General features: G+C 41.4%; 2 protein-coding genes across 5 annotated transcripts in view; one reads left to right on the top strand and one right to left on the bottom strand.

Annotated features, from left to right (window-relative positions):
- The window catches only part of KLHL32 (kelch like family member 32), a 269,853-nt gene extending 261,716 nt beyond the window's left edge, over nucleotides 1-8,137 (bottom strand). For all 4 annotated transcript variants that reach the window (XM_073789446.1, XM_019929455.3, XM_073789445.1 and 1 more), the window contains exons 1-2: nucleotides 7,941-8,137; nucleotides 5,173-5,227 (exon numbers count right to left, since the gene is read on the bottom strand). The gene's annotated coding sequence lies outside the window, so the exon portion shown is untranslated. The remainder of the gene's footprint in view (nucleotides 1-5,172; nucleotides 5,228-7,940) is intronic.
- A 154-nt stretch (nucleotides 8,138-8,291) lies between these two features.
- NDUFAF4 (NADH:ubiquinone oxidoreductase complex assembly factor 4) lies at nucleotides 8,292-14,292 on the top strand. The gene is made up of 3 exons (XM_004330926.4): nucleotides 8,292-8,554; nucleotides 9,088-9,191; nucleotides 12,405-14,292. Exons 1-3 carry the CDS (start codon nucleotides 8,419-8,421, stop codon nucleotides 12,690-12,692), a joined length of 528 nt encoding a protein of 175 aa, XP_004330974.1. The 5' UTR covers nucleotides 8,292-8,418; the 3' UTR covers nucleotides 12,693-14,292.
- The last annotated feature ends 8,253 nt before the right edge of the window (nucleotides 14,293-22,545 follow it).

Raw genomic sequence — 22,545 nt, 5'->3', positions numbered from 1 at the left:
TCTTTTGGTTGGAGCATTTAATCCATTTACATTTAAGGTAATTATCAATATGTATGTTACTATTACCATTTTCTTAATTGTTGTGGGTTTGTTTTTGTAGGTCTTTTCCTTCTCTTGTGTTTCTTGCCTAGAGAAGTTCCTTTAGCATTGTTGTAAAGCTGGTTTGGTGGTGCTGAATTCTCTTAACTTTTGCTTGTCTTAAAGTTTTAATTTCTCCACCAAATCTGAATGAGATCCTTGCTGGGTAGAGTAACCTTGGTTGTAGGTTTTTCCCTTTCATCACTTTAAATATGTCCTGCCACTCCCTTTTGGCTTGCAGAGTGTCTGCTGAAAGATCAGCTGTTAACCTTATGGGGATTCCCTTGTATGTTATTTGTTACTTTCCCCCTGCTGCTTTTAGTATTTTTTCTTTGTATTTAATTTTTGATAGTTTCATTAATATGTGTCTTGGTGCGTTTCTCCTTGGTTTTATTCTGTATGAGACTCTGTGCTTCCTGGGCTTGATTGACTATTTCCTTTCCCATGTTAGGGAAGTTTTCAACCATAATCTCTTCAAATATTTTTTCAGACCCTTTCTTTTTCTCTTCTTCCTCTGGGGCCCCTATAATTTGAATGTTGTTGCTTTAATGTTGTCCCAGAGGTCTCTGAGACTGTCCTCAATTCTTTTCATTCTTTTTTCTTTATTCTGCTCTGTGGCAGTTATTTCCACTATTTTATCTTCCAAGTCACTTATCCGTTCTTCTGCCTCAGTTATTCTGCTATTGATTCCTTCTACAGAATTTTTAATTTCATTTATTGTGTTGTTCATCATTGTTTGTTTCATCTTTAGTTCTTCTAGGTCCTTGTGAAACATTTCTTGTATTTCCTCCATTCTATTTCCAAGATTTTGGGTCATCTTTAGTGGCATTACTCTGAATTCATTTTCAGGTAGCCTGCCTATCTCCTCTTCATCTGTTTGGTCTGGTGGGTTTTTACCTTGCTCCTTCATCCGCTGCATATTTGTCTTCTCATTTTGTTTAACTTACTGTGTTTGGGGTCTCCTTTTCGCAGGCTGCAGGTTCGTAATTCCCATTGTTCTTGGCCTCTGCCCCCAGTGGGTGAGGTTGGTTCAGTGGCTTGTATAGGCTTCCTGGTGGAGGGGACTGGTGCCTGTTTTCTGGTAGGTGGGCTTGGATCTTGTCCTTCTGGTGGGCATGGCCGCATACAGTCATGCGTTTTGGGGTGTCTGTGAACTTAGTATGACTTTAGGCAGCCTCTCTGCTAATGGGTAGAGTTGTGTTCCTGTCTTGCTAGTTGTTGGCATGGGGCATCCAGCACTGGAACTTGCTGGCTGTTTAGTGGAGGTGGTTCTTAGTGTTGAGATGGAGATCTCTGGGAGAGCTCTCGCTGATTGATTTTACATGGGACAAGGAGGTCTCTGGTCGTCCAATGTCCTAGACCCGGCTCTCCCACCTCAGAGGCTCAGGTCTGATACCCAGCCGGAGCACCAAGACCCTGCCAGCTACATGGTTCCAAACAAAAGGAAGGGGAAAAAAGGAAAAAAACCCACAAACAGGGAGAACCCCAAACCAAACGGTAAAAGCAAAAAAAAATTTTTTTAATAAAAAATATATTTAAAAGTAATTTAAAAATAAAAGAGAGCAACCAAACCAATAAACAAATCCTCCAATGATAGCAAGCACTAAAAAGTAAACTAAGATATACATAAAAACCAGAAACAAATCAGATGCAGAAAGCAAACCACAAGTCTACTGTTGCTCCCAAAGTCCACCACCTCAATTTTGGGAACATTCATTGTCTATTCAGGTATTCTACAAATGCAGCATTCATCAAGTTGATTGTGGGTATTTAATCTGCTGCTCCTGAGGCTGCATGGAGAAATTTCCTTTTCTCTTCTTTGTTTGCACAGCTCCTGGTGTTCAGCTTTGGTTTTGACCCCACCTTTGCGTGTAGGCCACCCTCAGGCATCTGTTCCCTGCCCAGAAAGGAGGGGGTTAAAGCAGCAGGTGATTAGGGTTCTCTTGCTCACTCAGGCCAGGGAGAGGGAGGGGTATGGTAGTCATAACTGGAATGCGGGTGGAGCCTACGCCGGCAGAGGCTGGCGTGACATTGCAAGAGCATGAGGCGTGCCGTGTATTCTCCCGGGGAAGTTGTCCCTGGATCACAGGACCCTGGCAGTGGCGGGCTGCACAGGCTCCCAGGGTGGGTGGTATGGATAGTGACCTGTGCTTGCACACAGGATTCTTGGTGGCAGCGTTAGTGTTTCATGCCTGTCTCTGTGGTCCAAGCTAATAGCTGCAACTCACACCTGTCTCTGGAGCTCACTTAGGTGATCCTCTGCCTTTTGTGGGCACACAGGACAGGAAGCCCCTCTCCTCGCACACCCTGAAACAATGGTCTCTTGCCTCTTAGGCAGGTCCAGACTTTTTCCCGGACTCCCTCCTGGCTAGCTGTGGCTCACTAGCCCCCTTCAGGCTGTGTTCACACAGCCAACCCCAGTCCTCTCCCTGGGATCTGAACTCCAAAGCCTGAGCCTCAGCTCCCATCCCCCACCCACCCTGGTGGGTGAGCAGACAAGTGTCTCAGGTTGGTGAGTGCTGGTCAGCACCAATCCTCTCTGCGGGAATCTCTCTGCTTTGCCCTCTGCACCCCTGTTGCTGCGCTCTCCTCTGTGACTCTGAAGTTTCTCTTCCCCTGCCACACCCCGTCTCCACCAATTAAGGGGCTTCCTCGTGTGTGTAAACCTTTCCTCCTTCACAGCTCCCTCCCACTGGTGTAGGTCTCGTCCCTATTCTTTTGTTTCTGTTTTTTCTTTTGCCCTACCCACGTACGTGGGGAGTTTCTTGCCTCTTGAGAGGTCTGAGGTCTTCTGCCAGCATTCAGTAGGTGTTCTGTAGGAGCTGTTCCACGTGTAGATATATTTTTGATGTATTTGTGGGGAGGAAGGTGATCTCCACGTCTTACTCCTCCGCCATCTTGAAGGTCTCATTGATAACTCCTTCTTTTAACGTTTTTCATTTCTAAAGAGTTTGTGCAAGGAGAACAACAGGAGCAGCAGCTGCTCTCCCTCTGTGTCCCACATTTCAGACAGCTATTTTCTTCCAGTCTGAGTCCAGAGAACTGATAAACTCTCCCACAAATGGCCTGCATTCCCCAAGAGTATCTGCCTTTTAAAAGTGGATACAGCAGAGAAGAGGAGAAAAACCTTAATGTAAAGAAAGGAATGGATGGGTGATTTTGAAATTCTAAGCTGAGAGGGAAGTAATGGAGTGGGAAGAAGAGAAAGGTGGTAGACCTCTGGTGTCTCTAAGACACCATAATTAGGAAAACAGTCATGCTGCTTTATATACAAGGAAGATACATACTCTTGCTGACTGAGGCTTCTCAGACACAGGTGTTCCAGAAAGGTGAGAACTTGGGACCCAAGAAGAATTGCTTCTCTGTGCAGTGTACAGAACTGGCAAAGCAGTGGCAAATTTGCTAGTGAGCTACCATCGCTCTTAGGCAAACTCTGACAGAAAGAATACAAGTGCTCGAGCAAAATGGTTTTATTCTTTCAACAATTAGTTTGTTTCATTGGAATATAAACACTGTGGAGCTGAACAAAAAAATACTAGACATTCTCTCCATCGTTCTAGTTTTGAATTTTACTAATTTGATCATAGACACACTCGTCGATACGGATATTCTGAAGATGGTTACTGTGCTGGGCAGAACGTGGTACCCCAAAGACATCCACTCTTAATCCCCAGAACCTGCAAAAGGTACTTTGCAGATGTGATTAAATTAAGGATTTTGAAACAGGAGATCATCCTGGATTATCCACGTTAGGGCCAATGTAATCACAAGGGTGTTTTATAACGGGAAAAGGGAGACAGGAGAGTCACGGTCAGAGAAGGAGATATGACAGTGCAATGATTCATTTGCTGGCTGCCAAATGCTATAAGTGTCTGGAAGCCAAAAAAGACAAGGAAAAGAATTCTCCTCTGGAGCCTCCAAGATGAAGACAACTCTGCTGACACCTTGATTTTAGCCTCCTAAAACCCATTTCCAGCTTTCCAACTTCTGACCTCCAGAACTGTAACATTATAGTTTGTTCTGTCTTAAGGCACTATTCGGTGGTAATTTGTTACTAGCGATAGGAAACTAATATAACGACAAAAGTCATGAGTGCGGTAGCCACAGAGCAGGCATCTGGGTATAACTGCTGGTTGATAATTCTAATCTGTGAAACCTAGTGTTTCTCAGTATGAATACTGGATCTGCCCAAGCCTAGTTTGTTTTGGTTTTTGGTTTTGGTTTTTTACTGAAATATTCTAGGTTTCACAAACTGACAACACTATCTCACTATGCATCACTATGGAACTGGTTAAGCTTGGGAATCTGGTAAATGACCTCAGCTGCACTCACAAATTCCTTGGCCCCTGGAGCTGGAGTGCAGGGCCTGGGGAAGTTCCATCTGATCCTGGATACCTCTGCCGATATTAGTCACTCCTCCACAAATCTGCTGTGCTGCTCACTAGTAGTTGGGGTTTGGTCAATGAAACCTCTGGGGACTGTCCTGAGCATCTTGAGTCACCTGTCACTTAGGTTTAGTGACTGCAATCCTTTGGAGAACACAGAATGCCTTTGAATTATGTTCAAAGGAAGGAGTTTGCATAGGTAAAAGTCTAGGCAGACAAAAAAAGATTGAGGGTGAAGGAGGGACTGGCAAGGGACTCTTTCTGCTGCCAATACAGGCAAAGGCAGGTGGCATTTTTTGCCTCTGAGCTAATGATTCCCACCCAATTTCCAACCTTAATGAGCTCAGCAACGCCACCACATGTGCAGAGCGTGCTTATCAGAGAATAAAAATTGAATTTGGAATACCTATTTTTAAAAATTAAATTCTTAAAGAACCCAAATCTTTTTTTTTTTTTTTTTTTTTTTTTGCGGTACGCGGGCCTCTCACTGTTGTGGCCTCTCCCGTTGCGGAGCACAGGCTCCGGACACGCAGGCTCAGCGGCCATGGCTCACGGGCCCAGCCGCTCCGCGGCATGTGGGATCTTCCCATACCGGGGCACAAACCCGTGACCCCTGCATCGGCAGGCGGACTCTCAACCACTGCGCCACCAGGGAAGCCCAAGAACCCAAATCTTACTTTACTTTCAGGTATTTAGTTATGTTACTCACCTATAGACCAGGGCTTCAGAATATCTAGTCCTTTTTCAAACTTCCCTCTGTTCCTCTGGAAAATGGAAAGCAATGCAAATATTGAACATCATATTCTGAGCTAGGCACTGTATTAGACACTTTATATTTTTAAATGGTGTGAAACCTATTAGATAATTACTATCATCCCAATTTTAAGATGAAGAAGTGAGCATAACCAGAGTGAGTGACTCACAAGGACTCACTTCTGGCAGAGAGCCTGTCTAGGGCCTAGACTCCACCCAGCTCAGGGGCCCTTCTCGTCTTTGGGTTCATTTAATATTTATCTGACATTTGTTTAGTACGTACTATGTACCAGGCACTGTTCAATGAGATGCAGACAGCAGTGAACAAAACAGACAATAATTCCTATCCTCATAGAATTTACATTCTATTGTGTTGGCAAGGCCCTGGGTTTTTTCACTGGTACCCTAGGATATTCAGCAATACATACCCATCATACACCATACAGAGAGATGCTTAATTCTAAGCATCATCCTAGTTATACTTTCCTTGGGGACCTGACTTCAACCCTAAAATAAACACAAGGAGAGTTCTGAGTTCACACTTCATGTTAATTTGCATATTTGACAAGAAGAACTGGAATTATGCATTTGTGATTCAGGTTTTATTTCCTGATGATTCCCAAGGGGTGACAGCCAATTGTGCATTTCTGGTGACGTACCCCTGCCTTCTGTTCTGCTCTTTAAGGGCTTGAACAGGTCAGGACTTGGCAAAGGAGCTGGCCCAGGTTGGATGATCCTTTATATATTGAATCCAAACTCTACTTAAATGTGGGAATTCAAGGAATTCTTTCATGTGGTAGTTCCCATAGCCCCCTACACTTCCTGTAACTTCTGTCTCACATTACTTTTTCATGCTGCCAGAAGTATAGTGGAATTTCTATGAAGATGAGTTTTTCACTTTTAACATATTTTAACAGGCAGTGAATGGAATTGCTACCATAATTGCTGAAACACATGGATACATGAGGCAAACGAAAATGTATTGGTATCCATAGAAATATGAATACCTGTGCTATAAAGCACTTAGGTATAGGCATGCTTGTCTCAAAGATGGAAATCTTGGAGCAGCCTGCCACCTTCAGGACAACTTTCCAACTAACTCTACCAGAGAACACTGGTTTTAGCCTCTATAAATTCCGACTACCAATTCCAGTTAAAAACATTTCATGATAATCAATGGTGGAAGCTATGTTCCTTATAAAACTTTTGCTATTATTATTATATGTAATAATTACCTTATTTTTCTTTAAATAAAATGGCCCCTTTCTTTACTTCAAGATTCTTTTTAAAAATTATTACCTCAATTCAATTATCTTTACATCAATTATTTCATTGCTTTTAACTTTGAGGCAGGAGGTAGATGGGCCCCCGGGGCAAATGGTTTGAGTTCATTCCTGTGGACTGATACTCTGAGACAAGAATAACAGGACAATTGAGAGAGGAGGCTGGGCCCTGCCCAGGTAGAACATGAGACCACATATTCCTCATTCTCAAAGTCAGGAGACCTCCCCGACTACACATGCATAGAAAGGCTCCTTGGAGGTCAGAAGGGGAGTGATGCCAGGTGATGTTGTCTATCCATATGCCTCTTCGGTAGAATCCATCTTGGCTAAGAGATGTGTGTGCACACATGGGAAGATCCTGAGATATACCAAATACGGACTTTGAACCAGGCAAATCAGAATGATTGGTCAAAGGAAACCCGGAACAAATGCCCCATAAAAGTGATTCAAACTGCCACGAGGGTGCGACTCTCTCTGAACCCACCCGTGTGTCTATCCACATGTACTGTACTCTTTTTTTCTCCTAATAAATACTTCACTTGTTTCACTACTTTCCGTCTTTGTGGGAATTCTTTTTCTGCAAAGCTGTAGAACCAGGGCCTTGTCACTGACCACTGGTCTAGTGGCTAGGATTCGGTGCTCTCACTGCCACGACCGGACCTCAATCACTGGCCAGGAACTGAAACCCTGCTTCAAGCCGCTGCAGGCCAAGGCCACCTGCATTTCACTAAGGAGAGCTGAGAACACTAAAAACAGATCTTGCAGCCACAGTCTGAAAAATACTGTAACCTTTGGAAACTGTGCTACTTCCTAGTGGGTTCTTTGATTATGGATTAATGACAATATTTCTAAAGAATCTTAAAGAAACGCAGCAACACAATAATCCATTCAGAAACAGGAGGAGGAAGAGGGAGAGAGGGAAAGAGGGAGTGAGACAGAGAGAAAGAGAAAGGAAATATGTACAGCACTTGCTTTTTTTGTTTTTTCCCTATTGTCTGTTCCTTTCATTAAGTTAAAGGAGGTCTCCCTGGCTTAAAAAGAATGAGGAAAGCAGAATAAAGGAGAAATAGGCTAGGGAATGACGCGGTGACTCAGTACTTAATAGTATGGAGATATAACACAAATTAGTATCAAAAATACACAAAGAGAAGGGAAAGGTCAGCATAACGGAAATCGATACAATTAGATCAAATGGGTTATGAGAGACGGATGTAAAAGATTATGGTAAAAGAGAACACGGCTCAGATTCAAACTCATCAGGTAAGGGGACAGGAAAATAAGGCACATTTAAATAAAAGAGTGACAGAACAAATATTCATGTAGAATGATTAAACTTTCATTATTTCCTTTCACAAAAGCAGGAAAGGGCCATTTTAGAATCTTCCGTTACCCTGGTGCCATTAGTTCCATTTTTACTGGCTTCCTCTTTGGTTGCACTGACCTGTGAAAGGACTTCAAGGTCAATTTGCTTCGACTTTCTCAGCCCGCAACTTTGGAATCACGAGGGAAGCTTGAACCAATGCCGGGACTCACTTGGGAGGAATTAAATCAGAAAATCTGGGGTGAGGCCCGACTTGAAACTGCTTTAAAACTTCCCGCCCGACTCCACCAGTCTCCGGAGAGGTGAGCCATCGTGTGTCCGAACCTTAAGTCCCGCCCCATCTCGCCGGAAGCGGCCACAGTGGGGAGCACATCCAGGCCCCGGAGGAAGGCGCGCTTCCTTTGAGATACTCTGGGCGGAGACGCTGCATGCGCCCTCCCGACCGCTGGGGGGCGAACGGCGCGCAATCAGCGTCCGCTTTCCGGCGCGCGGCCAGAGCGACCCCAGACATGCTCATGCTCCGGTGCGTCCCGGAGGTCGCCCGCGCCGGTGTTTAACCGCGTGTGGTGTGAATTTAAGGGCATCATGTTATGAAGAGATGGGGGCTGCGGTGACTCGCGCAATCAGGAATTTCAACCTAGAGAACCGGGCGGAACGGGAAATCAGCAGGATGAAGCCCTCCCCCGCTCCGAGGCACCCCTCCACCAAGAACCTCCTGCGAGAGCAGATGAGCAGTAAGTGGTGCCAGGGCGCGTGGGGCCTTGCGGTGCGGGCTCCCTGTGCGGGCTGGGCTGTTCCACGCCGGTGGACCTCCGTCCAGTGGTGGGGGTGACCGGGGTCGGCTGCAGTCACTCGGGTCAGCCGAGCGCGGGAAGGGGGAGCCACCAGGCCGGTGACATTGAGACAGTCCCCTTGCGCTCGCGGTGGAGGCGGCGGCTCTGCCTACTTCGTAGTCCTGGAGATGTTAGCTTGTGCCCCCGCTGCCCCCGCCCTCCCCGGCTTTTGTCTTTAATGCTCAGTGACTTGATACAGGGAATCAAAATCAGAAGGGATCGTGTGCAAGAGAACTCTCTAGATGTCTTCACAGATTGATAGACACCGAGCTTGACCTAGCATTTTGAGTTACACTTAAAACATGTTCTGTAGTGTTCGAGTGATTGTTGATTAAGCAAAAAGTTAAAAGTGACTGTCTTGTGTTAAGTGTTTACGATCTTAGAGGAAACTTTCTTTGGCTTTAAATATTGTGACATTCTTTTTCTTTCTTTAGGCCATCCAGAAATTAAAGGAGAAATTGCTAGAAAAGATGACAAACTGCTGTCATTACTAAAAGATGTGTATGTCCATTCCAAAGATCCCGTGTCTTTTGTTCAGGTAATGTGTGTTTTAATTGAGTAAATACATAATTTAACCCTTTGGGGCTCCAGGAGAATGACCAAGAGAAGTGTGGCAAATAGTAAAAAAGAGTGAGCGCTCTGCAAGTGTAAAACTGTCAGTGTGCTTCTGACCAGAATGCAGAGCATTGGCAAAGTTGAAGTACAGCAGTCTAAGCCAGACACATATGCCTCCGTTCATTGGATATTTTCCGAAATTCTAAAAGACTTGTGAAAGTATTGATTGTGTGCAACTCGGTGAATTATTTGGTATTATTTCAGAATTTGTAAGATTTGGTACGGTACTTCTAGTGATTGTCATTGGAATGACCAAGGGAGGGCTTTAATACTATTTTCTCATACTTCAGTGGATTGAGGTATGTTTTAATATCAGAGATTCCTTTAGTGTTATGTTGTTGGTGCTTGATTTTTTTAAATTTTGTTTTTTAAGAATATTATTAAGATAGAATACGTAAAGATAGGGAGATCACAGAATACACTGGGAACGGGAACCTGTATGTAAGTGCCAGGCACAAGTGCTTTGCATACAGAGAAGAACAAAACGTCTCTAGTCCTTGATTTCACGGTGCTTATAGTGTTGTGAGGGACACAGGCATTAAACAGATGAGCAACCATAGGTACATAGTTACTAATGACTCTCTGAAGGAGAAATACAGGCACAGTGAGCATATCAGAGGGACTTTTTTGAGACTGAAGGATCAGGGATGGTTTCTGAGGAAGTGACATTCAAACTCAGGCCTGAAGGATGGGTGGGAGTTAACCAGATGAGTTTGTGGGGCAGGAAGGTTCTAAGTAGGAGAAAGAGTTTGATTGAAGGAGAGGGAATTGCCAATGACAATTCCTATCTTTCCATTCTAAAATTCTCTGCTTGTCTCTGTAGATAGGCAATAGACGGTTTGCACAGATAAAGTTATTAGTATGATTTTCACTAGAGAAGAGATATAAAACTCATGTACAATAAGGTATGTAAATTGTTGCACACAATAGCAGTTACAGAGTTCGATTATCACCACATACTCATAAGAAATATATGTATAGGGGTTGATGTTCATGTTCTTTATGTTATTTTTAGGCAGGAGTTAGATAATACTTCTAAGTATTGTTTCTCTCACATGTACTTATTCATTCGAAAATTGGCTCTTGGGGAGCAAAAAACACTTCTTATGTATAAAACACAGAAATGTAGTTATAATACATAGGATACATACAGTGGTTTTAAAATTTCTTGGGGGGATATTAGGAAAAGTCTGAAAAGACTCACGCAGAGTGATAATGAAGAAAAGGTTGAAGTGCCTATTTATGTTCTTTGTACCTTTTTTTCTTTTGGGCAGTTCATAATTTTCTTAATGATTTGTGATGTCCCTGGACATCAGTGGAAAGTGAAGAAGTTGTTAGGAGTATTTCAGGCCAGAGTTACAGTATGAAGGTAGGAGAGAGTGTGATGCCTTTAGAGTTCAGTACAGTTAGGAGAAAGTATGAGGGATGAATTTGGGAGAAATGAGGTGGGGTAGAGAGTAATAGGGGCCAGATCATGAAGATCCTTATTTGTCTTGCTAAGGAATTTGGGTTTTATCCTGAGGGCGGTGGGAAATCATTGAAGAGTTTCCTCTCGATCAGTGACATCAGATTTGCTTCATTCTGGGGACAGTTTTGAGAGTGGGCTGGGAAGGAACGAAATGCATTTTATCTAGTTAGAGGAGACCAGGGTTTTGCAGTAGTTCCTGCAAGAGACGTTGGCTTGGACAAGGGTGATTTAGTGACTGGGAGAGAAGTGAACGGGTTTGAGAGGGACTTTGGTAGTATCAGCAGGATTTGGTCGTTGATTGCCTATAATGAGAGAGAGGGGGAGGTGTAAGGTATCACGTAAGAGAAGCTCTGGGTTTTGGAGTGGGATATGGGAGGTGGGTGGTAATGGTCACCGAGCTAGTGGATATGGGGATAGTATTGGATTTTCAGAGGAAAGGGATAAGTTCAGTTTTGGACATGTTGATTTTGATGTGCTTATAGATTATCCAAGTAAAGATGTCATTTGTCATTTGGGAATTTGGATCTGGAAGTCAGGAGAAAGGTCGAGGTTGAGATCACATTCGAGAGTCATTAACACGTAGATAATAATAATAAGGGGGTGTGTGGGATTGCTTGGGAGGAATGTGTAGAGTGAGAAGACAGCCTGGGCTAGAATTTGGTGCACACTAACATTTACGGGGCATCTGAAGGGAAATAGTCCACAAAGGAAACAGAAGGAACCACTACAGAGACAGATGGAAAACTAGGAGAGGGGTGGTATGGAAACCAAAGGAAAGATAGTTGTGGGTCCGTGGGAGTGGTCAGCAATGTCAGGTGCTGTAGTGAGTTCAGATAAAGCCTGAAAAGTGTCCTCTGGCTGCAGATCTAATCTTCTGGATTTGAGATCACAAGTATCTCTTTTAAAGTTGAACTAAAAAGAAGGAAACTGGTCGTAAAAAAAGTGTTGCTTTTGGGTTTGGTGGGTGTTTGTAAAATTTGGTGACTACAGCATTTTCATATTTTGACCAAACAGCAGTAATAGGCAGGGTGCATTTGAAAGGAAAGGTAAAGAGGGATGGTTGGTGTAGCTGATAGAGGAATGGAATACAGAGCACAAATGCAAGGGTTAAGCTTGGGCGGGACAGACAGATGGAAAGATGGGTGTTATAGGTAGTTTTACTTATATTTATTGCGGTCTTAGAGGCATTAGTTTATTTTCTCTGAAGAGGCAAGATCTCTAGCAATATTTGAATTCATTCAAGGTGTTTGGAGGCACTGAATATGAAATACAAAACTAGGAAACAGAATGGAGATTATCAAGGTACGCCGTTAGAGCAGCATCAGAATCCTGCCCTTCTAAAGCAGTTTTTTATCTTTTCTAATCAGTGCATTATTGTTGTTCTTTTAATATATATGAAATAATGTAGTAAGTGGATGGTATACATTTGATTATTATTTTCTAGAACTACCTAAATTTTCTAATGGTTGACTTATGGTTATGAAACGGTGATATGGCAAAAGTGCCATTGAACTATGACTCATTATAATGAGAAAATATAGTTTAGAAAATCATGGGTAGTATTTATTTGAAGAAGAATAATAGAGATTCTAGAATCATGAAAGTAGATGTCAAATCCTTGCTCTCATCTTGAAAGCTTATTTTTTGGTTTTTGTTTCTTGATACTAGGTAAAGGATGCTGGAACACCTCAGAAGCCAAAGGAGTTCAGGTTGCCAAAAGACCATCATTCTGACATGATGAATGTTAAGAACATTCCCAAAGGCAAAATTTCCATTGTAGAGGCACTGACACTTCTCAATAATCATAAACTTTATCCAGACACATGGACTGCTGAGAAAATAGCTGAAGAATACCATCTAGAACAGCAAGATGTAAATTCCCTTCTCAAATATTTCGTTACTTTTGAAGTTAAAATCTTACCCCCTGAAGGCAAGAAAGCAATACAATCAAAATGAAGAGAATCTTGAAATAACTTTTCCTTTATTTACTCTGCATCCCTGTACCCTGTTTATTTTCTCATTTTTAGCATATTAAATTATATAAATTACCAAATGTGTTAAGCTCCCTCCTTGTGAGAGCATGCTATTTATTGAGCTCTGCTGAATTTTCAGGATTGCTGTTAGAATTAATTTTGTTCTCTTTTAAACTTTAATTTGGTTTAGGCATATGTTCTTATGCAATAACTTATTAGCATGACTAATCAGCCCATGTATAAATGTATTATAAATAAAAGAGTTATCATACTTTAGGCAAATCATATCATCAGCCTTTAAATTGATATATAACCTCTTGGGAAATGTCCTGAATCCCTCGTTTAACATTCAAAGCTTCACCTTCCAATTTTGGTGGTTAGTTTATGTATGAAATAACTTTTTAAAAATATAAACAGGAATTGGTGTATTTAAAATTTTAGCAGTCTCTGCTTTGACAAACATAAGTTCAAAAACTTTCAGAGAGACAGGCATAGTGGAACCTATCTGAAAAAAATAACTTTTCTCTGGACTTAGCATAGAAATACAAGGAAATTTTAAAGAGTGGATAAATCAGAGAACTATGGTAAATTGAATTTGGTGATCAAATACATATATTATTTTCTAATTTAAATGCTGGTTGAAAGAAGAGAAAAAATAGCAAGTAGAAATATAAAGTGGGATCACTGGAAGGGAAATTGCTGCTTCATCCATTTAACAAACTTCTGAGCACAGTGTGTCTTAAGTGAGATTGTGTAACTTGAGCTCTGTCATATTACTACCTGTGGGATTTTGGGTAGATTGTGTAACCTCTTTGAGATTGAATTTCCCCTATAAGAAGTATAGTGCTGCCTTATTAAATCAAAGGGTTACTGTGACGATACATAAGATAACAAAGGACTACAAAGGACTGAACAAATTCGACTCATTTTTTTCCATCTGAGAAGAGCAGCCTGGGGAGGTTTCATGACCTAGCTAAGATTATTCTGTAGTTTATGACATAGCCAGGCCCAGAATTTAGGCTTTCAAAGTCCTAGTGGTATGTTTTTTTCAAAAAATATATCTCAAAAGTGTAGAAGGTGTGAGTTGTGGGAATATTCAGAGAATGTGGTAAGAAAAATTCCAGGTTATCAGTGTCTTTCTGAGGGAAGACAGGCATTCCCTACTTTCCAGGGATTTCCCTGGAAATGGTATGGAAGTTGCTGAGGAATTCAGCATGATGATGGAATGAGGCATTTGTAATGTTGAGAAGAGAAAAACTGACGGAGATGGGTAAGTTTTAAGCTGTATTCAAGTGCAGTCCCATTATGTGAATAAACTATACCTACCTATATTTGGTTCAAAACTAGTTCTTTTAAGAAAAAAAGAATTCTTAATATAAAATTGTATTTTAAAACTCTGATAACTCAATTATCAAAACTGTTTTCTTTTACCAAATAAAGGTCAATACTTGTACTTGAATCACTAATACTGCTATTTCTGATCCATCTTCCCTATTCAAATTTGCACTGTGATTAGGCGGCTGTAAATATAGCTGTTGTTATGTGTGTCACATGATAAAATAAAGTACTTCCCATATCATTCATTGGCCTATTACTGCTTTTTATTACAGGTAGGAGAGTGTTGGGTAGTAGTGGTGTCACAGAAGGCATGGAGTTGAGATTCAGAAAAATCTAGATGTAGATCTCAGCATCCGTCTAGCCATGTGATGTTAGAAATGTCCTCAACTGTAAAACAGGTAATTGCTAACATCTTAAAAGCAGTTACTGTACTAGGCATTGATCAAGAAAATTTAATAGGCATGAGGGTAAGTAGTGTTAACCATATTTTACAGGGAAAATTGAAACATAGAAATCTAAAGTAACTTTTAAAAGATTACCTAGCAAACATTGGAACCTGGATTTAAACCCTTGTAGGTTATTTTCAAAACCTTGTGCTCCTAACTACAACACTATGTTGTCTTTCTGTGGGATTATAAGAATTAAGTGAGGAGGGACCTTCAAGATGGCAGAGGAGTAAGACGTGGAGATCACTTTCCTCCCCACAGATACATCAGAAATACATCTCCATGTGGAACAACTCCTACAGAACACCTACCGAATGCTGGCCAAAGACCTCAGACTTCCCAAAAGGCAAGAAAATCCCCACGTACCTGGATAGGGCAAAAGGAAAAACAAAAAAAACGGACAAAAGAATAGGAATGGGACCTGAACCTCTGGGAGGGAGCTGTGAAGAGTGAAAAACTTCCACACGCTGGGAAGCCCCTTCACTGGTAGAGACAGGGGGCAGGCAGGGGGAAGCTTCAGAGCCACAGAGGAGAGCGCAGCAGCAAGGGTGCAGAGGGCAAAGCGGAGAGATTCCCGCACAGAGGAATGGTGGTGACCAGCAGTCACCAGCCTGAGAGGCTTGTCTGCTCACCCACCGGGGAGGGCAGGGGCTGGAAGCTGAGGCTCAGGCTTTGGAGGTCAGATCCCAGGGAGAGGACTGGGGTTGGCTGTGTGAACACAGCCTGAAGGGGGCTAGTGCGCCACAGCTAGCTGGGAGGGAGTCCGGGAAAAAGTCTGGACCTGCCTAAGAGGCAAGAGACCATTGTTTCAGGGTGCACGAGGAGAAGGGATTCCTTCCCCATCTTCCCACAGAAGGCACAGCACTGCTTAAGTGAGCTCCAGAGATGGGCGGGAACCACGGCTATCAGCTTGGACACCAGAGAAGGGCATGAAATGCTAACGCTGCCACCAAGAATCCTGTGTGCAAGCACAGGTCAGTATCCAACCCCTGCCCGCCGCTGGGAGCCTGTGCAGTCTGCCACTGCCAGTGTCCCATGATCCAGGGACAACTTCCCCAGAGAACACACGGCACGCCTCAGGCTGTTGTAGTGTCATGGCGGCATCTGCTGCGACAGGCTCTCCCTGCATTCCAATTATGACTACCATACCCCTCCCTCTCCCCAGCCTGAGTGAGCAAGAGAGCCCTAATCAGCTGCTGCTTAACCCCCTCCTGTGTGAGCAGGGAACAGACTCCTGAGGGTGGCCTACATGCAGAGGTGGGGCCAAAACCAAAGCTGAACCCCAGGAGCTGTGCAAACAAAGAGGTAAAGGGAAATCTCTCCCTGCAGCCTCAGGAGCAGCAGATTAAATCCCCACAATCAACATGATGAACGCTGAATCTGAAGAATACCTGAGTAGACAACGATGTTCCCAAATTGAGGTGGTGGACTTTGGGAGCAACTGTAGACTTCGGGTTTGCTGTCTGAGACTGATTTGGTTTTGATTTTTATATTTATCTTAGTTTAGTTTTTAGTGCTTGTTATCATTGGTGGATTTATTGTTTTTGTTGCTCTCTTCTATTTTTATTTTAATAATTAAAAAAATTTTTTTACTATTTTTTTATTATTATTTTTTTCTTTCTTCTCCCTTCTCTCTGAGCCATGTGACTGACAGGGTCTTGATGCTCTGACAGGCTTGAGCCTCTCAGGTGGGAGAGCCGAGTTCAGGACATTGATCCACCAGAGACCTCCTGGCTCCACGTAATATCAATCGGTGAGTACTCTCCCAGAGATCTCCTTCTAAACGCCAAGACCCAGCCCCACCCAATGGCCAGCAAGCTCCAGTGCTGGGCACTCCATACAAAACAACTAGCAAGACAGGAACACAACCCCACCCATTAGCAGAGAGGCTACCTGAAATCATACTAAGTTCACAGACACACCAAAACACATCACTGGACTTGGCCCTGCCCACCAGAAAGACAAGATCCAGCCCCACCGACCAGAAAACAGGCACCAGTCCCCTCCCCCAGGAAGCCTACACAAGCCACTGAAACAACCTCACCCACTGGGGGCAGACACCAAAAACAATGGGAATTAACGAACCTGCAGCCTGGGAAAAAGAGACCCCAAACACAGTAAGTTAAACAAAATGAGAAGACAGAGAAATACGCAGCAGATGAAGGAGCAAGGTAAAAACGCACCAGACCAAACAGATGAAGAGGAAATAGGCAGTCTACCTGAAAAAGAATTCAGACTAATGATAGTAAAGATGATCCAAAATCTTGGAAATAGAATGGAGAAAATACAAGAAGCATTTAACAAGGACCTAGAAGAACTAAGGAGCAAACAAACAATGATGAACAACACAATAAATGAAATTAAAAATTCTCTAGAAAGAAACAATAGCAGAATAACTGAGGAAGACTCAAATCAACAGAATTAGAAATGAAAAAGGAGAAGTAACAACTGACACTGCAGATATACAAAGGATCATGAGAGATTACTGCAAGCAACTGTATGCCAATAAAATGGACAACCTGAAAGAAATGGACAAATTCTGAGAAAAGCACAACCTTCCAAGACTGAACCCAGATATAATAGAAAATATAAACAGACCAGTCACAAGTCCTGAAATTGAAACTGTGATTAAAAATATTCCAACAAACAAAAGCCCAGGACCAGATAGCTTCACAGGCAAATTCTATCAAACATTCAGAGAAGAACTAACACCCATCCTTCTCAAACTCTTCCAAAACATTGCAAAACATTGCAGAGGAAGGAACACTCCCAAACTCATTCTATGAGGCCACCATCACCCCGATACCAAAACCAGACAAAGATGTCACCAAAAAAGAAACTACAGGCCAATATCACTGATGAACATAGATGCAAAAATCCTCAACAAAATACTAGCAAACAGAATCCAGCAGCACACTGAAAGGATCATATACCATGATCAAGTGGGGTTTGTCCCAGGAATGCAAGGATTCTTCAGTATATGCAAATCAATCAATGTGATACACCTTATTAATAAATTGAAGAATAAAAACCATATGATCATCTCAATAGATGCAGAAAAAGTTCTGACAAAATTCAACACCCATTTATGATAAAAACCCTGAAGAAGGTAGGCATAGAGGGAAACTACCTCAACATAATAAAGGCCATATATGACAAACCCACAGCCAACGTTGTCCTCAATGGTGAAAAACTGAAACCATTTCCACTAAGATCAGGAACAAGACAAGGTTGCCCACTCTCACCACTATTAGTCAACATAGTTTTGGAAGTTTTAGCCACAGCAGTCAGAGAAGAAAAAGAAATAAAAGGAATCCAAATCCGAAAAGAAGAAGTAAAACTGTCACTGTTTGCAGATGACATGATACTCTACATAGAGAATCCTAAAGATGCTACCAGAAAACTACTAGAGCTAATCAATGAATTGGTAAAGTAGCAGGATAAAAAATTAATGCAGAGAAATCTCTTGCATTCCTGTACACTAAGGCTGAAAAATCTGAAAGAGAAATTCAGGAAAAATTCCCATTTATCATTGCAACAAAAAGAATAAAATACCTAGGAATAAACCTACCTAAGGAGACAAAAGACCTGTATGCAGAAAACTATAAGACACTGTTGAAAGAAATTAAAGATGATACAAACAGATGGAGAGATATACCATGTTATTGGATTGGAAGAATCAACATTGTGAAAATGAGTCTACTACCCAAAGCAATTGACAGATTCAATGCAATCCCTATCAATCTGCCAATGGCATTTTTCACAGAAGTAGAACAAAAAATTTCACAATTTGTATGGAAACGCAAAAACCCCAAACAGCCAAAGCAACCTGGAGAAAGAAAAATGGAGCTGAGGAATCAGGCTCTCAGACTTCAGACTATACTACAAAGATACACAAAAACAGAAATATAGATCAGTGGAACAGGATAGAAAGCCCAGAGATAAACCCCCACACATATGGTCACCTCATCTTTGACAAAGGAGTCAAGAATATAGAGTGGAGAAGAGACAGCTTCTTCAATAAGTGGTGCTGGGAAAACTGGACAGCTACATGTAAAAGAAAGAAATTAGAACACTTCCTAACACCATACACAAAAATAAACTCAAAATGGATTAAGGACCTAAATGTAAGGCCAGACACTATAAAACTCTTAGAGGAAAACATAGAACACTATGACATAAATCACAGCAAGGTCCTTTTTGTCCCACTCTTAGAGTAATGATAATAAAAACAAAAATAAACAAATGGGACCTAATGAAACTTAAAAGCTTTTGCATGGCAAAGGAAACCATAAAGAAGACGAAAAGACAACCCTCAGAATGGGAGAAAATATTTGCAAACAAAGCAACCGACAAAGGATTAATCTCAAAAATATACAAGCAGCTCATGCAGCTCAGTATCAAAAAAACAAAAAACCCAATCCAAAAATGGGCAGAAGACCTAAATAGACACTTCTCCAAAGAAGATATACAGATTGCCAACAAACACATGAAAGGATGCTCAACATCACTAATCATTAGAGAAATGGAAATCAAACCTACAATGAGGTATCACCTCACACAAGTCAGAATGTCCATCATCAAAAAAGCTGCAAACAATAAATCCTGGAGAGCGTATGAAGAAAAGGGAAGCCTCTTGCACTGTTGGTGGGAATGTAAATTGATACAACCACTCTGAAGAACAGCGTGGAGGTTCCTTAAAAAGTAAAAATAGAACTACCATATGACCCAGCAATCCCACTACTGGGCATATACCCTGAGAAAACCATAATTCAAAAAGAGACATGTACCACAATGTTCATTGCAGCACTATTTACAATAGCCAGCACATGGAAGCAACCTAAGTGTCCATTGACAGATGAATGGATAAAGAAGATAGGGCACATATATACAATGGAATATTACTCAGCCATAAAAAGAAACAAATTGAGTTACTTGTAGTGAGGTGGATGGACCTAGAGTCTGTCATACAGAGTGAAGTAAGTCAGAAAGAGACAAACAAATACCATATGCTAACACATATATATGGAATCTAAAAAAAAAAAAAGCGTTCTGATGAACCTAGGGGCAGTACAGGAATAAAGACAAAGACGTAGAGAATGGACTTGAGGACATGGGGAGGGAGGGAAGGGGAAGCTAGGACGAAGTGAGAGAGTAGCACTGACATATACACACTACCAAATGTAAAATAGATAGCCAGTGGGAAGCAGCTGCAAAGCACGGGGAGATCAGCTCTGTGCTTTGTAACCACCTAGAGGGGTGGGATAGGGAGGGTGGGAGGGAGACACAAGAGGGAGGGGATATGGGGATATATGTATACATATAGCTGATCCACTTTGTTATACAGCAGAAACTAACACAACATTGTAAAAAATTTTAAAAAAAAAAGGAATTAAGTGAGATGGCTCTCAAAGTGCCTAGGCCATGTGAAGCCAGGATGACTCAGTGCCCACTGTGTATGAGAATCGTCTGTGGACCTCTGGAAAGATTGGTGTCTGGGCCTTCTCTGCTGTCGTTGACTGCTTTAGTAAGGGTGAGAGACTCCTCTGTTGATGAGCTTTGGATCAGGATGTTTTGAAAATATTTAATGGCCAGTGTGGCACCAGACTGTCCAAATTGTGCAGACCATCTGTGCAGTTTGAATATCAGCATTGTCTGGGTTTAAAGTTTCCTGTGAAAGAAGAAAAGGAGCAAGAGTTAGGAGGGTGAATTTGAAGGAGTTTGAAGGAGAGAAGCTTTCCAGGGCACGAAAAAGGGAAGAAGGAAAGAGTTCCTTGAGATGAAAAGGTTTGGGTTAGCAGGGTCAGGGGAAGAGGCAGGGAGGTTAATCATAGGGTGGGCAGGAGAACTTGGATCCAGAAAGCTGATTCAGGAATGCTGCCCAAGTGGGTGGATTTGGCAGAGTTCTATCATTAATAGGGTCACCATATAATTTACTGGCCAAACTAGAATACTTTTGAGAGTGAAAAGGGCACCAATTACATTAGGACAATTGGGACAATAGTCCATATATAAAAACCAAAGCTTTACATTCAGAGCATTTGGGTGACTAATTCCATGGTTTTTCTTTGCCATTGTCAGCACTCCAACAATAGAACTATGTCTTGGGGAGCATACATGAGAAGAATTGTAGAAGTTAGAAGAACAGAATCCTGAGCAGAGATGAAGTTCTGTAAGTTTTAATGTATTAATGTTGTGAAGTACATAGCGGATAACACCAAAATTGATTCTTCCTTACTTCCTGTGAGGAAAAAGGCAATGTGTACAGCACTATAAAGATGGGTAATTTGGAGACAAGAATTTAGTCAAATGGAATAAACCAGTACTTGGATATTGAGAAGTATTCCCTGAGATGAAAGGAAATAGGTAACAGTGCACAGTCTTGAGGAGCAGGAATATTTCTTGGCTGTGTGAGAGAATATAACCTTTGGAAATGTTATCTAATTTTGAAAGAAGAAAGCCACCACAATGGCACCTGAATGACAATGAACTCTGCTGTGGCTCCAAAGAAAATAAACTAATGAAAGGATTTATGTGTAGGATTGCTTACTGACATTCACATCAGGAAACGGAGGTGGGGGGGGGTCACTGAGGAAAAAAAAATAAGCAGTATTTAATTGATTTGTAAAATAAGCCTCAGGCCTCCTCCTTATTCCAGAAGAGTAAGTAATGATTAAATGTAATATATGTTTGGTAGTAAAAATTCCATTTAGAGATAATGATTTTGAGCAGTTTTGCTCTTTTAGTATACTTTGTAGCACTTATGCATGGGAAATATCATAGCCAGATTTTTCTTTAAATGCCTTCCTGCATTTCTAGGTAAGCATAATAGTTCAGTTAAATTAATCTAATAATTTAACTGAACTATATAATGAAGTTCATTATTTTTATTCTGTAATTATCTATAGTTTCCTTTCATTTTTCAATGAGGCTTATTGCACAGTAGTATGGTTTTGTGTAATATTTAAATTTTATTTTTCGTTTAGTTTAGTTTTTTCAGTATATGGCATTATGATTTCACACAAATTTATATGAATTAGTGAGTAAACAGATGCTGCATTTTAATTTTTCAATTAAGAAACAAGTGGGCTCCTATTTATTATTTAGATTTTTATTGGTGTAGGGAAACCCCTGCAGAGAGTATTCAATTCTTACTAACTCTATTTACTGCTCCTTAGGCCATTATCTGTTATTCAATCATTTCTATTTCAGCCTTTCTGTTCCTAGTGCTGGTCCACAGCTGATGCTGTTGGTTCAGATAAGGTGCTTAGAAATGGAAAACCACTTAAAATACCACAATGTCACCAAAGCGAATGAGCATCTTTTCTCCTCTTTGGTTATTCTTGTTACATATTTTTCCTATTGTTGCTGACCATGGTGTTTTAGGAGGAACAGAAAAATTAACATAAAAGATTTTAAAAGGACCAGATTTAAGAGATTCTAAAGCCTTTAAGACAACATCCTTAATGAGCCCTTTATTAAATATTTAGGTTGCCACATTCTATTTATTAAGAGACCCACTTTTAGGTAGGTCAAATGTGTGACCCACTTCTGCATGTAGGTATAAGATTAATAGCACGATTTATTAAAACTTTGCTTGCTCAAGTAATTTGTTACGCCAAAAGAAGACAAACATTTCAACTTTGCTTTGTAGTGTTTAAGAGAGAAGTGGCTTTTCAAATCATTTCCTCAAATCAGTAATAACTATTCATTTATTTATTCATCACCACAAATATTTATTGCTCTATTTACTGTGTGCCAGGCACTGTTCTAGAAGCTAGGGACTCAGCAGGGAAGATAACAAAATCTCATGGAACTTACAGTTTTACAACATTAGCTGCTGTTTTAGTTATCTATTGGTCCACAACAAATCATCTCAAAATCTAGCAGCTTAAGAAAAACAATTCCTTATTATCTTTCAGGGTTTTGTAGATTGTTGGAGCTCAGCTGGGCAGTTTTCCCTTGTGATCTCTCATGTAGGTATGGTTGGGACTGGTGTTATCTGAAGGCTAAACTGGGCTGGGCATCCAAGATGGCCCACTCACATGACAG

This window comes from Tursiops truncatus, chromosome 12 (genome assembly GCF_011762595.2).
Source record: "Tursiops truncatus isolate mTurTru1 chromosome 12, mTurTru1.mat.Y, whole genome shotgun sequence".
Classification (NCBI taxonomy): domain Eukaryota; kingdom Metazoa; phylum Chordata; class Mammalia; order Artiodactyla; family Delphinidae; genus Tursiops; species Tursiops truncatus.
This window is presented reverse-complemented; position numbering and strand designations above follow the sequence as displayed.